The following is a 13,643-nucleotide window of genomic DNA, read 5'->3' on the forward strand; positions in this document are numbered from 1 at the left end:
TTGTCAGAGTCCTTGTTATTCTTATTTATGACATGACTTAATTTTTCTAGACATATATATTGGTTCAAAATATCAAATATCGGTCTACCTGATCTGTAATAATCAGTATCGGCTCTGAAAAACACATATCCGTGACCCATAGTTTCAACAGCCACTATATATAATGATTAGCCAAATGCATATAAAAAGCCCTTTTTATGCATTTACTAAATTATAATTTATTTAAAAAAAAAAAAAAAAAAAATTTAGGTATAGAACTATACAAAAAAAGTGCACATCTTTGTCAACAATAATATAATCCTTTTTACTCCAAAACATTTTGTGCCCCATTATTTACATAAAATATAATGTATAGTGAAAGAGAAGCAAGTTTGTACAGTGAGTTTGAATGGGACATCTCACCTCCCAGCAGTTTGGAGTGGCAATTGATGAATTCTGGTTTTCTTTCAGGGATGAACCGCTGACATGTGTGATGTAGGACCTGGACAAACACGCACTTCTCTCCAGCTGAACCCGCAACCCACTGGTCAGATCCGTTCTCAAATATCAAGTCAAATTCTGGGCAATCCTGAGCATTTTTTGGACGAAGAGAGGCAGTCAATACAAAACCATCAAACAACCCACAGCATCTCCAAGAGAAAGAGCCCATTTACTCACTCGGATGGAGTCGATGCCGTTGACCTGCCGCAGCTGACTGAGGGTCCACTGTGATCTCTTCACGAAAGACGAGGAGCCTTCGAACTGCTTCACTTTTGTGAGGAAAGCCTGTGCTGGTTTCTTATTGGTCACTGAAACAAAACAAAAAAATGTTTTTACAATACTGGTCAACAGTTTGAAATAATTAAGATTTTTAATGTTTTTAAGGTGTTTTCTTCTCAGTAAAATACAGCAATATTGTGAAATATTTTTACAATTTAAAATAGCTGTTCTTTATGTGAATATATGATAAAATGCAATTTATTGCTGTGATCAAAGCTGTATTTTAGCATCATTACTCCAGTCTTCAGTGTCACATGATCCTTCAGAAATCATTCTAATATGCTGATTTGCTCAAAAAATATTATTATCAATGTTTTGAGGATTTTTTTTAACATAATAATTAATAAAAAGAACCATTATAAATAAATGATCATAACTGAGCAGCAAATCAGCATATTAGAATGATTTCTGAAGGATCATGTGACCCTGAAGACTGAAATAATGATGCTGAAAATTTAGCTTTGATTACAGCAATCAATTACAATGTCCAATATATTCACACAGAATTTTTTTTTTTAATTGTAATATTTCACAATATTATTGTTACTGTATTTAAAAAAATAAATTAATTAAAAAATAATTAAAATATTTTTTTCAAGAGTGATAAAACTAAAATCTATTCTAAACCTCAGAAACAAACACTACTCAGAGATCTGGATTACAGTGGTGTGGTGGTTCTGTAATGTGGAGCTCTATCAGCTGCTTCTCTCGCCCGTATCAAAGAGCAGTGTTTACAGATCCCACCACGCCCGGCTCTGCTGGAGAGAGAACATCCGGCCCACAACGGACTGTTTGAGGAATTTCTGATCCTCCACTGTTTGTTCAGGCCTCTGTGTACAACACTCCCTTTTCCTCCCTCTCACTCCCTCCATCTGTGAGAGGTTACTCTCTGATCCATCGCCCTGCCTTCACCTCAACATCTGTGATCATTGTGATCGTGCGCTTGAGGTCTACATGGACCTCAACACTGCACAGTAGTTCATGGGTGTGTGTCTGCACAAATATCTGGATGCACCTTAATATCTTGAATAATCTATTGTGCAATAATGTGAACTCTCCAAAGAGCCGTGCCGTTTAAACAAAGTTGAGGTGAATGTTACTGAAGCATAGATGTGCAATTACAAAGTGTCTCAACAATCAAAAACTCTGGTAATGTATGCACAATATAAATTGCAATATTCATCACATCATACTCAAATATAATGGTTCATCTATAGTTAATGGCACATCTCTTGAAATAAAAAAAAAACTAAACTATAGACTAACATAAAATTACTAACAAATGCAGGTGATTCTACAATCACTAAAAAAATAAAATACAATGAGAAGTGTGCTACTGCATATGATGTCCAACACCTTTTGTAAATATGGCTTATGAATACATCTCTGCACAGATTTTACATGGTTAAGCACCTGCTTATGCATATTCATAGAGAGAATAAAGCCATTCAGATGAATATAAGATCACAGACTTCCCTTTTAGATGAACTTTTCATACAGTAGTATGCATAAGCAAAGACAACAACAAGATGAGACTGAGGTTTTCCCCTTCGTTTTATAAAAATAATGTAACTAAAATATTTGCTTATGCTGCAGGTGTTATGCGTCACTCTTAAAGGGATAGTTCACCCAAAAATGAAAATTAGCCCATTTTTTACTTACCTTCCAGACATCCTTGGTGTACAACAATGAGCTCAAGCTAGATTAAAGTGATTATTACGTATTAAATATAGATATTTTTCTTACAAAAACACATCGATTCGCTGCAGGAGGCCTTTATTTAACACCCCCCGGAGCCATGTGAGGCACTTTTTGTTATGGATGGATGCACTTTATTTGACTTTTTGAACTGATGAGAAGAAACACCCGCCTAAGGATAATTTTAAATATAACTGCGATTAGATTCGTCTGAAAGAAGGAAGTCATATACACCTAGGATGCCTGGAGGGTGAGTTAATAATGGGCTAATTTTAATTTTTGTGTGAACTAACCCTTTAAAGTATGTGAAATGTTAAAGCAAAAGAGTGTTTGCACAGAATTAATGCACACGACGAACCATTTCTCTCTTAGTGAATAGATCTTTAATTTGCTACGCATTTAATTCTTGGCATCAACAGGCCTTTAGACAGCAAAACATTCAACTGATGCTCAGCAGTAGATGCTTTCCAGAAGGCTACTATTAAACACTTTTCAGTGGGTTTCCCCTCAACGAACCCAAAAATATGTTTTAAAAATCCCCAGGGCTCTTTTGATACCTAGAGCCATGTGATCACGCATGCTGAGCGCTTTATTATGAAGCAGACTCACTCCTGCAGGATTGCTGCGGTTCTTTAGGCTTGGAATGATGTTCTGGGTGTGGGACTCGCTCTGAATGGAAACAGAAAGGCCACGCTGGGGCTCCTGGTGAAGGGGTTTTATATTCATGGGTTGTTATGATTGGCTAACCACAATTATGCTTAACATACCACATAAATTCAGATCACTTTAACAGAATATTTGCATAGTAGCCGGAGATTAAATGTTCAATATCCTCTAAGAAAAAGTTCACAATCATGTGTGTGATATATAGCATATTAAGGGTGGAGGTGAAGTAAATGTGGCTTTGGGGTGATGATATAATAAATTAAAATAAACACATCTAATCCATTATAAACTGGTGAAATGGAATGTAAACTGAGCAAACATACAAAGTTAAGCTGTGTACACACTGGGGGATTTTTTTAGTCAGTTTTGAGCTGCCAAAAAGTAGGACACCTTGCAAGATTTAGTGAATCCAGGATAAAAGCAGTTATTTCAAACTTATAAAGGTAGAAAATGTCTTTTTATTTCTAAATTAGGACAGTTTTTAAGTTAAAATACTACAAACATTAAGTGGACCTCAGGAAACATTATAAAAACATAGCTGCAAGCAATGATTACCAGGGTTCAAGCGCTTTAAGGCATTTAAACACATATGAAAAAAGACATTACTTAGCAAGACTGTAACCACCTAAATAAAGGATTTAAAAAAGCATTTTTGGCAAATCCAGGTAATTTACCATAGAAATGTTATTGTTTTTTTATGTTTATGACTGTTAAAGCACCAGCTGTGGTCTGATCTCCTTAAAACTTTGCATGCTTGTTTAGAATCACCTGTCATGTGCTCACCAGGTTTCGTGAAATTTTGAGTTTGCAAAAGTAGGTTTTTGACATCTTCTCAATCATTTAACAAATTATTTGATTGACAGCAATGGCTCTAGAGGCAAAGTTGTCTGAAATGAGGAGTTCTATCGCATTATATGAACATCATGCCTATGTGTGAAAACCTGGCATTGTACAATCGTTTACACCTTTGAAAAATGTGACATCTCCCCCAGTGGCCAATTTCCTTTAAATTTTCTCTCAGACCTTTGGAGCCGCGAGTTTTGCTCCAATTTGGCCTCCGTTAACCTTGTCTAACTGGTGTTCAAAATTCGTCGGCCAATGGTGGCCATGTTTTTTGAAATACACAAATGTCTTTATAGACACTTGTTGCACTTTGGACCAATGCCGTGCACACCAATTTTCATGTTGAAAGGACAAATGGTTGCAGAGTTATAGCCATTTTAATTTTTTTCTCTCTAATAGCACCACCAAGTGGCCAAGCTCTAGGATTTTTTGTCTGAGATCTCGGATTGACTTTGTACACAAGTGTTCTAAGTTTGGTGAAGATACCCCATTCCATTCAGGAGTTGTAGGCATTTTACTAAAAGTTTTGGCGCCCCTTTGTGGCGTTGAGTCGAAAGTTAAATTTTTTTGATAATGAATGGTTTTTGAGGCTCACGACTGAATCTGAAGCTAATTTGAGCCAAGGATTAAGACACATAAGACACCTGAGCCTGTGACTGACGGTTTAGGAGTTATGAGTGATTCCGTACTTGTTCATTTTAGCGCCCCCCTCAGGCCGATTGTGGCGAGCTTTGGTCACATTGTAGGTGGTTTGAGTACTACCATCCCTCCAAGTTTCAAGTCTCTACGGCTTATGGTTTGGTCTGAACGATCAGTTTTAGATAGAGATCACTGATCCATGACTATTCTAACAATTACAATAGGTTTCATTCTAATAACGCAGCCCATGACCCTTTAAGTGAGCATTGTCTCACTGCACTATTGAGGATGATTTGATTCTCTCATGCCTGGAGGAGATCTTCAGAATTGCAACAAGATGGATATACATACACGTACACGTACAGAGCAGAGCTCAGCAAGAGTTCAAGACACAGTCTGATTAATAGGAAGTCCTTATAGCTCCTCCGCAGAATCCAGATGAGGAGGATCAAACAGACCAGCCAAATGGATCTGCACAAATGAGTCTGTGGAACAGCTCCAACCAAACCATTAACCCACCAAGACCTCAGGCACCATTCGGCTGAGACTAATAAACAACTTCCTCCAGCACATACACATTATTTGGGGGCATTTAAACATCACAGCGACTGATCTCCTGTACGGTCACAACAAGACGTTATTAGACTCATCTGACGGCTCGCTAGCAATCTAGAGAAAGAATGTTTTAAAATAGATCTTAAATTACGCACTCAGACTGTCTTTGTCTCATTTGTCTTGAAACAAGTTCAGGCTTTAAGAGAAATACACAGTGTTAGATACAACTGATGATCTAGATGCTAAAACAAACAAAAAAAACCTGTAAGCTAAAAAAAAAAAAGTTTGGATGCATTTTTTGTTGAATATCATTTAATACATCATTAATGATAATCGAGAGACTAACAAACAAATGTTCCTACAAAGCATGATGATCATATTTGAGACAGCTTTTTCTATAAAAAATGTCTGGAGAATCAAAGTAAAGCCCAGCTGCTTCAGTCCAGTAAGTCTTTGTCTGAAAATATTACTAACAACTAAGTTATTCTTACGTTTACTTTATAAAAATCAGTAAAGATTTGACAGCAAAAAGACATGTGAAGCACCAGCTGAAGGTGGACATTTGTACAATCACACTAAGAGACATTTTACTGGATAAAAAGTCAGAACTATCAGACAACAGAAGGCATGGAGTAGATTGTGTGAAATACGTTTTTCAGCGAAGAATTGATCATGCTGATCATTTAGAGGCTTCTTTATGTATCATATTTGATACGATAGGCTTCATAGCTTTAAAATAAGGTGGAAATGATAACACATCTTGGCTGACTACTTGTGATTGCATCACTAGAAATGCATCTTTGGCAGGTGTGCATGGTCAAAAAGCATGTTAATAACTGCTAAAAATGTGTTAACTCTAAAATTTTAAAAATGTTAGCTCTCAGAAAAAGTTAATCCAGAGGCATTCATGCAAGACAGACAGTGCCTCCCTTTCCTCTTTAATTTTTATCATTACTTAATTTTAGAAATTAAAGTTTTTTATCCATGCAGTGGAAGTCAAAGTTCACCAAAACAATTTGTGACCCTGGACCACAAAACCAGTCATAAGGGTCAACTTTATTTAAAATTCAGATTTATACATCACCTCAATTCTGAATAAATAAGCCTTCCATTGATAGGATAGGATAGGACAATATTTGTCCAAGATACAACTACTGTATTTAAAAATCTGAGGGTGCAAAAAAAAAAAAAAAATCAATCAAAATATTGAGAAAAATCGCCTTTAAAGTTGTCCAAACGAAGTTCTTAATGCATATTACTAATCAAAAAAAATGTTTTAATATATTTACGGTAGTAAATTTACAAAATATCTTCATGGAACATCTTAATATCCTAACGATTTTTGGCATAAAAGAAAATTAATATAATCATTTTGACCCATACAATGTAGTTTTAGCTACTGCTACAAATACTTAACTGTCCTACGTAAGACTGAGGTCCACGGTCACACAAATTTGGTTACTCCCCAAAATATCTTTTTATGTTCCTCAGAAGAAAGTCATACAGTTTTAGAACAACATGAAGGCGAGTTTTTTTTTTTGGTGAAAATAGTGAAGATACAGGTTTGTGGATGAGCAGCTGGAGTTTCATACATCAGCAAGTGAGGTCAGGAAAGTAAAGTAATATTGGTTAACTGGACTGAGACAGTCTGCTATTGCCAAGCATCATTTAGGAACAAACCCCAGAGTCACATTATGCTTGGCTTGACAGATTATTCTTTATTCTTTTGTTATGTGTGCAGATCAAAGGTCATCAAAGGGTCCCATTAGCTATCAATGAGCAAAACCATCTTTGTTAATGCAAGTTAATAAAAATACAACTATTAATTGTTAATTCATGTCAGCTAAGGTCCATTAAATAATATTAAAATAAACTTTAGATTTTAATAATGCGTATTAAAATAATAATAATAATAATAAAATTAATTTTAAAAAATGCTTTTAAATATTTTATTTTATTGCCAAAACTACCTCTAAAGTATTGCAGTAAAAGATCAGAGTTGATATTGATGCATTTTCTTTCTAAATATATTTTTAGAATGCAACAGCTATAAAAATCTGAATTTTTTGTGTGCATATTTTAAAAATTGATTTTAGAGGTGTACATCACTGCTCCACATACACCACTGCTTTGACTTTCATGAGGTTTTCAGCAAGCAAGAAGGCTTAAATTCAGATATGTTAAACTCAGAGCTGCCTTCTGACACCCTTTAAAGTTTCCTGATGCTGGTATAATCCTGCATCTCTTTGACTCAATTTAAATTACCTCTGAATTAATACATGGAGGTGCATTTTGCATATAAAGCTCATTTTTTCTCAAAACATCACTAACTTAATAAAGTTTCATTAGTCCACACTGAAAATTAACATTCACACTGTTTCTTCAAATAATTACGTCATGCCGGTCCACTGGCAGACAGAGTAGAGCCAGCATGCGAGTCACTCAGACAGGAAGGTGAACTCAAGTTTAGTTCCTCTGCTGCTCTCTGAGGACGGCCTTAATTAAAGCCAGAAACGCTTCAGCATAAAGAGTCTGTTCAGGTAGGCAGCACAAAAGAGCTCGTCGATAAGCTTTCACGACAAAGAAATCTTGGACAAGGGACAAATTTAGGAGAACAAAAAAGAAAAGCGTCCAAAAGACAAGACTGTGCGGCAGTGAATTACCCTGACATCACTGTTCCTGTGTCCTCCTTCCTGTCCGAGGAAACAAAAGCGATTGAAACCACCTTTAACTGCCTAACTCGCACAACACCGCTGAACCAATGCTGTACCAAAACCGGTGACCAAGTATCACATAAATATGCACACTGTTATCCAAATCAACTTCATGAAATAATTGTGATATTATTAGAGACAAATGCATCAGCATCATAAATGCTCAAAAGTCTGAAGTCATGTTTCTGTTGCAGGTGCTTTAGTTTTGTAGTCTCATGCACACTGTACATTGAGTTTCAAGTCTTTGTTATGTTGAGTTCTTTGTTCAGAAGAACAAAAAATGCTCTGCTTAATTAGAAAACCTTATCTGCAAAAACTGAAAATGGAGTTAAGGTTTACACACACACAAAAAAAACTTCCAACTTTTTAGGATATAGTAAAAACATGAGCAAAGCTTTATGCCAACAGTCAAAAGGTCCCATTAACTATTAGTGAAAAATGACATCAAACACATCAACACATAAATTTTTGTTATTACAAGTTATTGTCAGTGTTAATTAATGTCAGCTCTGTCCATTAAATGTGACCCTGGGCCACAAAACCAGTCATAAGGGTATTTTTTTTTCTATTGATGTATGGTTTGTTAGGATAGGACAATATTTGGATACAACTATTTGAAAATCTGAGGGTGCACAAAATCTAAATGTTGAGAAAATTGCCTTTAAAGTTGTCCAAATTAATTTCTTAGCAATACATATTACTAATTAAAAATAATTTAATGCCTAGCAAATGCTGAAATTACCATGAACTCACAATTAAAAATTCTTCTAAAGCATTTATTAGTCTTAGTTAACGTTAATAAATATACTCACTGTTTTTAGGATGCAACAGCTATACAAATCTGTTTACGCATATCGTATATTGTAATACAGCTTTATTTTATTATATCTGTTATGTTGAATGATGATAAAACATTATTTTGTGACATTTTATTTTCATAAGTTTACATTAAACACTTTACTTGCATTTGATGCTTTTAATGTGATGCAGACCATCTTAGCAAACATATGGTCTGACTATCTAAAAAACTGTTTTATAACTCTACTTGACCGGGAGTAGAGTTATAAATGTGTAAAGACATGAAAAGCTATTTTAAATTAGTATTTAAAAATATTTAAAGTTGGTTTGCTAAAAAGATGACTAAGTAATGTCCAGTTGCAAGAGAAAATGTAGAAGTGCAATGCTATTCAGAAACTAATATATAGCATCACATCTGACAAAAGTCTCTGTTTTGTGTCTGTTAGGTCTGTGTGTGTACAGATATGTGGCATGATAATAACATCATGCCCTGCATTCTAATCATTCCTTTAAATCCACAGGGACCAACAGCTCCTCCACTCAGACCACCGTGTGAACACGCTTTCACAGCCAACCATCTGTTTCATAACATGAGTTTGGCTTTTACAATTAATAGTGTGACGAGAGGCAGAGCGGGCCTCATTCACAAAGAAAAAACTCCCCTCCTGCCATTTCAAGTCCACAACTTTTACAGTTTTGTAGCTCTCAAAGAATATTCCTGATATCTTTGTGTGTTTTTTGCACCATTTTAATAGTCAAGTCAAAGCAACAGACAGACTCCCTGCCACAAACCAGAACTCTATACTCTAATTATTTTTTACTTTATTTATTTTATTCAGCTTTTATTATAAGTTTTAGTAATTTTTATTTCAGTTTTACTTTGTTATTATAATAATACATCAAAGTTAAACTAAATGAAAAAAAATTTCAAGCTGAAATAAAATTAGTTTTTGGCAACACTTATTTGAAGCCTATATACAAAATGCATAAAGCATTTTTAATGCATTAATTATGCCTTGTAATGCACCTTTTAATGCATCGTATGATCTCTTGAATGATTGTTTTAATGCATTATACCACAGTTTTATTACATTAAAATACGTATCTATTCATTATCACATCTTTAAAAAGTAAAATGCATTTAAATTAGGGCTGTCAAATGATTAATCGCGTTTAATCGCATCCGAAATAAAAGTTTGTTTTATATTTGTTTCACATACATGTATAGATTTCAAAAAATATTTATATGTATGAATAGTTATACTTCTATTTAATTTAGACTATATATATAGAATTATAAATATTTTCTATATAAATCTAAAACATTTTTCTTTAATATACATGTATGTATGTGTGTGTATTTATATATACACATAATAAATACACACAGTACACACACATATAGTATGTAAACATAAACTTTTATTTTGGATGCGATTAATCGTGATTAATCATTTGACAGCCCTAATTTAAATGCATGACAAACCACCAATTACAGATGTTAAAAGGAATTTGCAAATATTACAATGAATTTTAATAGTGGTTACATTTACTTATGAATGCACATTTATGAACACCTTTTTAATGCATTATGCATAAATGCTTCAGGTAAAGTGTTAAACATTTTTATATATAGATTTATTTTATTTCATGTAATTAATTGTATTATTATTATTATTATTATTTTGTTTTAGGTTATAGTTTAATTTCACTTAGACATTGTGAAAGTTATAATTTCCTTTTTTTCTGATATTTTTTCATGATCTAAAGAAGGTTTTTATGTACTCCAACATGCATTTCCTTGCATGGAAAGACACATACTGCAAAACAAAGCAAAAAAAGAAATAACTACGCATAAACAAATGCATCACATAATGAGAGTGATATCCGCTGCATTTGAGGCGCTGCGCCCTAACAACTCAACTATTCATAAAGGACAGATGCATGCCGGAGTCCTTTTATTTCACTGAAAGTGATCAATTCAAATCTTTGTCTGACAAATCCAGCTGACAGTGACTTGACAGTCGCACATGTGGGTGTCTCACCCACCAGGACCCAAGCAGCGGATGAAGCCTGAGACAACCTGCAGGACTCACTGCTGAACTGAAGAAGCTCTCGGAGAGAAACGTCTGTCTAAATCCCATCTAACCTTTAGATATGCTCTGAGCGAACAGCAGGCCGCCAGGAACACAAACCGTCCTGCTGCTGTGGCAACTGACAGGCATGACGGCTGATCAGGGACTGACTAACTTTACCATGCATTTAATCTGCACTGGGTCAGTCTGACCGCAATGCTGCAGAGATAGTGACTTTGCATTTAAGTTTTCAGCAGTTAAGGATACTTTGCTAATTGAAAATGAATCACAAAAGTTGTAATGGAGGAGTTACGCTCTTAAGGCAAGACACTGCAGGTGAATAGGGTAAAAAAAAATTACCTTACCCAGTTGATTGATTACATTGATAATCGCAAACATTTTTTTGTATTACAAGTTTTCTAAAATGTTAGGTTTTGATATGCAAATGAGGTATTATTTAATGAAATATGTGCTAAGTTGCATACATTTCTAGTACACAAATCTATACACTGGATGAAGTCAGTTTCAAAATTCTTGTTTAATTATTTTGACATTTTAGAGAGGGAATTTTGAGTATCTAATTTTTTCGCTCCATAATTCAGAAAATAGGTTTTTTGGGGGGGGAAATGTTGTATAAAAACCCCTCTGTAAAAACCTTCAGGATATAGACAAGAATAAAAATGTAAAGTTTGGTGTGTGTAAGTGCTACTGAATTGGAGATTTATGGCTCAGTGTAGGAGAAAAAAATAATTTTGAGAAAACAGCCTTTAAACTGTAACTGTAGCCTTTGTAACTGAAATGCATTGACAAATAGATAAAGTGCTATTAAATAAAGACTTAACAGTGTGTTTTGGATGTTTTCTTTCCACTAGTCTGAAAATGAAAAACCAAAAGAGCCCAAAATATCAAACTTGACAGACGCTTGAAAAAACAGTGCTTTTGTCTGCAGTGTCTCCCCCTTAAAAACTAAGTTCTTTATTGGCATCAGTGGCTCTGCAAATAAACTTTATACCATCCACGGAAACTTTTCCTTTCACAAAAGGTTCTTTAAAGTGGAAAAAGTTTCTTTAGATTATCAAAACGTTCTTCACACAAAGAAGAATTGTTATTTTAAGAAGAGTTGGATGGTTCATTGTGGAACCATCACGGTGTTAACCCCACTATTTTTAAGAGTGCACTTTTCAGTAATTCAATGGCATTTAAAAATGTTAAAGAAAGGCCTCTTCAGCTCCCCAAGGCCTTTAAAAAATGCATGTTGCTAAATATTTTTACAATTTGAAATAATGGTTTACTATGTGAATATCTGTTAAATGTAATTCATTGCTGTGATCAAAGCTGTAATTTAGAATCATTACTGCAGTTTTCAGTGTCACATGATCCTTCAGAAATCATTGTAATATGTCAAGAAACATTTTGGTTATTTTCAAGGTTGAAAACTGTTGTGCTGCTAAATGTTTTAGTGGAAACCCTTATACAACACAATTTAAAGGTCTGGGTAAAAGAAGGAAATTAATACCATTATACGGCAAGGATGCATTAAATGAGCAAAAGTGACAGTAAAGATAATTTATAGACAGGGAAGCACATAAGTGGTCCGCAGGTCCATATGCACGACCAAAATAAGAAAATGTGCTGTGTAAATAAGCTCATAGCGCGCATTTGTGTACTGACATGCAGACTTGCAGCTGTTAATGTACAATTACCATTTTAGATCGACAAACTGTAATACTGTATAAGATTTCTACTCTAACTAAAAGCATAATTCTATTCACTGCCAATTACAAAGTACAATGAAAATTGTTTTATATATGTGTATAGTTATTATTCTTTATATTTTATATAATTATATTTTTATTGCATTGTACTTTTTTGTTTACTATGTTATTTTAAAAAAAAGTCCAATGACATTAAAAAAAATAGTAATAATAGAGTTATATTTAGTGGGTCACACTCTGCAGTAAACTTTCTATTCATCAATGAATTCTGAAAAATAATAAGTATCCTGGTTTCCACAAAAAATATGATAATCACAAATGTTTTTTGAGTTTCTTGAATGATTTATGAAGGATCATGTGACAGTGAGGTGTGAAGTGAGATTGCAGCATATGTCAGTTTCATGGTCCTGGTGGGTGGATGTCTAAACTACACTGCTCCTGCGGTGTGTGTGTGTGTGTGTGTGTGTGTGTGTGTTAGTCCAGCTGCCTGTGGACACATTCATTAGTACAATTAACACAGACGTCAGTCATGAGGCAAAGACTCTCTGCTATTTGAACTATGCAGCTCATTCTTGTTTCCTCACAGTGGTGCAAAAAATATATTATATTCAACACAGGTTCACAAAAATTGTAGATTGCTGGTCACAGAGCTGGGTAGTAACTGATTACATGTAATGTATATTATGTAGTCAGATATCAAAATATAAGTACTTGTAATTAGAGTAAGTTACATTTTAAAATACTCACTCAGACTTACTTTTTTATTGATTACATGATTACATATTAACACAATACCAATAAATTATTCATCACTTATTGATCAATAAATTATTCATCACTGAATCTCCAATTCCTCTTTTTTATCATTTAAAATGTCCTTTCTAAAATAGTCTACCACTTATATACTGCTGATGAACACTTGTCTCATTTTTTTGATCATTTTTATTTGAATTGTCACTCAGTAGGTTATTGAACCATTTATTACTGAAAGCCTTTTGTCTTTCAAACTTGTTAAAATGCACTAATTCTTATTTGCAGACGTTCTCTTTTTGTCATCTGAACCGCTTTTTACTTTAAAGGGGTGGTCAAAAGACAATATCTCCGTTTGTATTGAAGTTCCAGCATCGTAACTTTGCAGATGTTGTTTGTGCTCAAACTGCAACATTACACACTAACTAAAG

At 34.2% G+C, this 13,643-nt stretch overlaps 1 protein-coding gene across 1 annotated transcript in view; it reads right to left on the reverse strand.

The window, feature by feature from the left end:
* Positions 1 to 13,643, reverse strand: part of stxbp6 (syntaxin binding protein 6 (amisyn)) — a 43,436-nt gene that overhangs the window by 7,149 nt on the left and 22,644 nt on the right. Inside the window, exons 3-4 of the mRNA XM_073827148.1 lie at positions 658 to 788; positions 403 to 568 (exon numbers count right to left, since the gene is read on the reverse strand). Coding sequence (XP_073683249.1) covers positions 403 to 568; positions 658 to 788 — 297 coding nt within the window. The remainder of the gene's footprint in view (positions 1 to 402; positions 569 to 657; positions 789 to 13,643) is intronic.

The sequence above is a fragment of the Garra rufa genome, chromosome 21 (assembly GCF_049309525.1).
Source record: "Garra rufa chromosome 21, GarRuf1.0, whole genome shotgun sequence".
NCBI classification, from domain to species: Eukaryota; Metazoa; Chordata; class Actinopteri; order Cypriniformes; family Cyprinidae; genus Garra; species Garra rufa.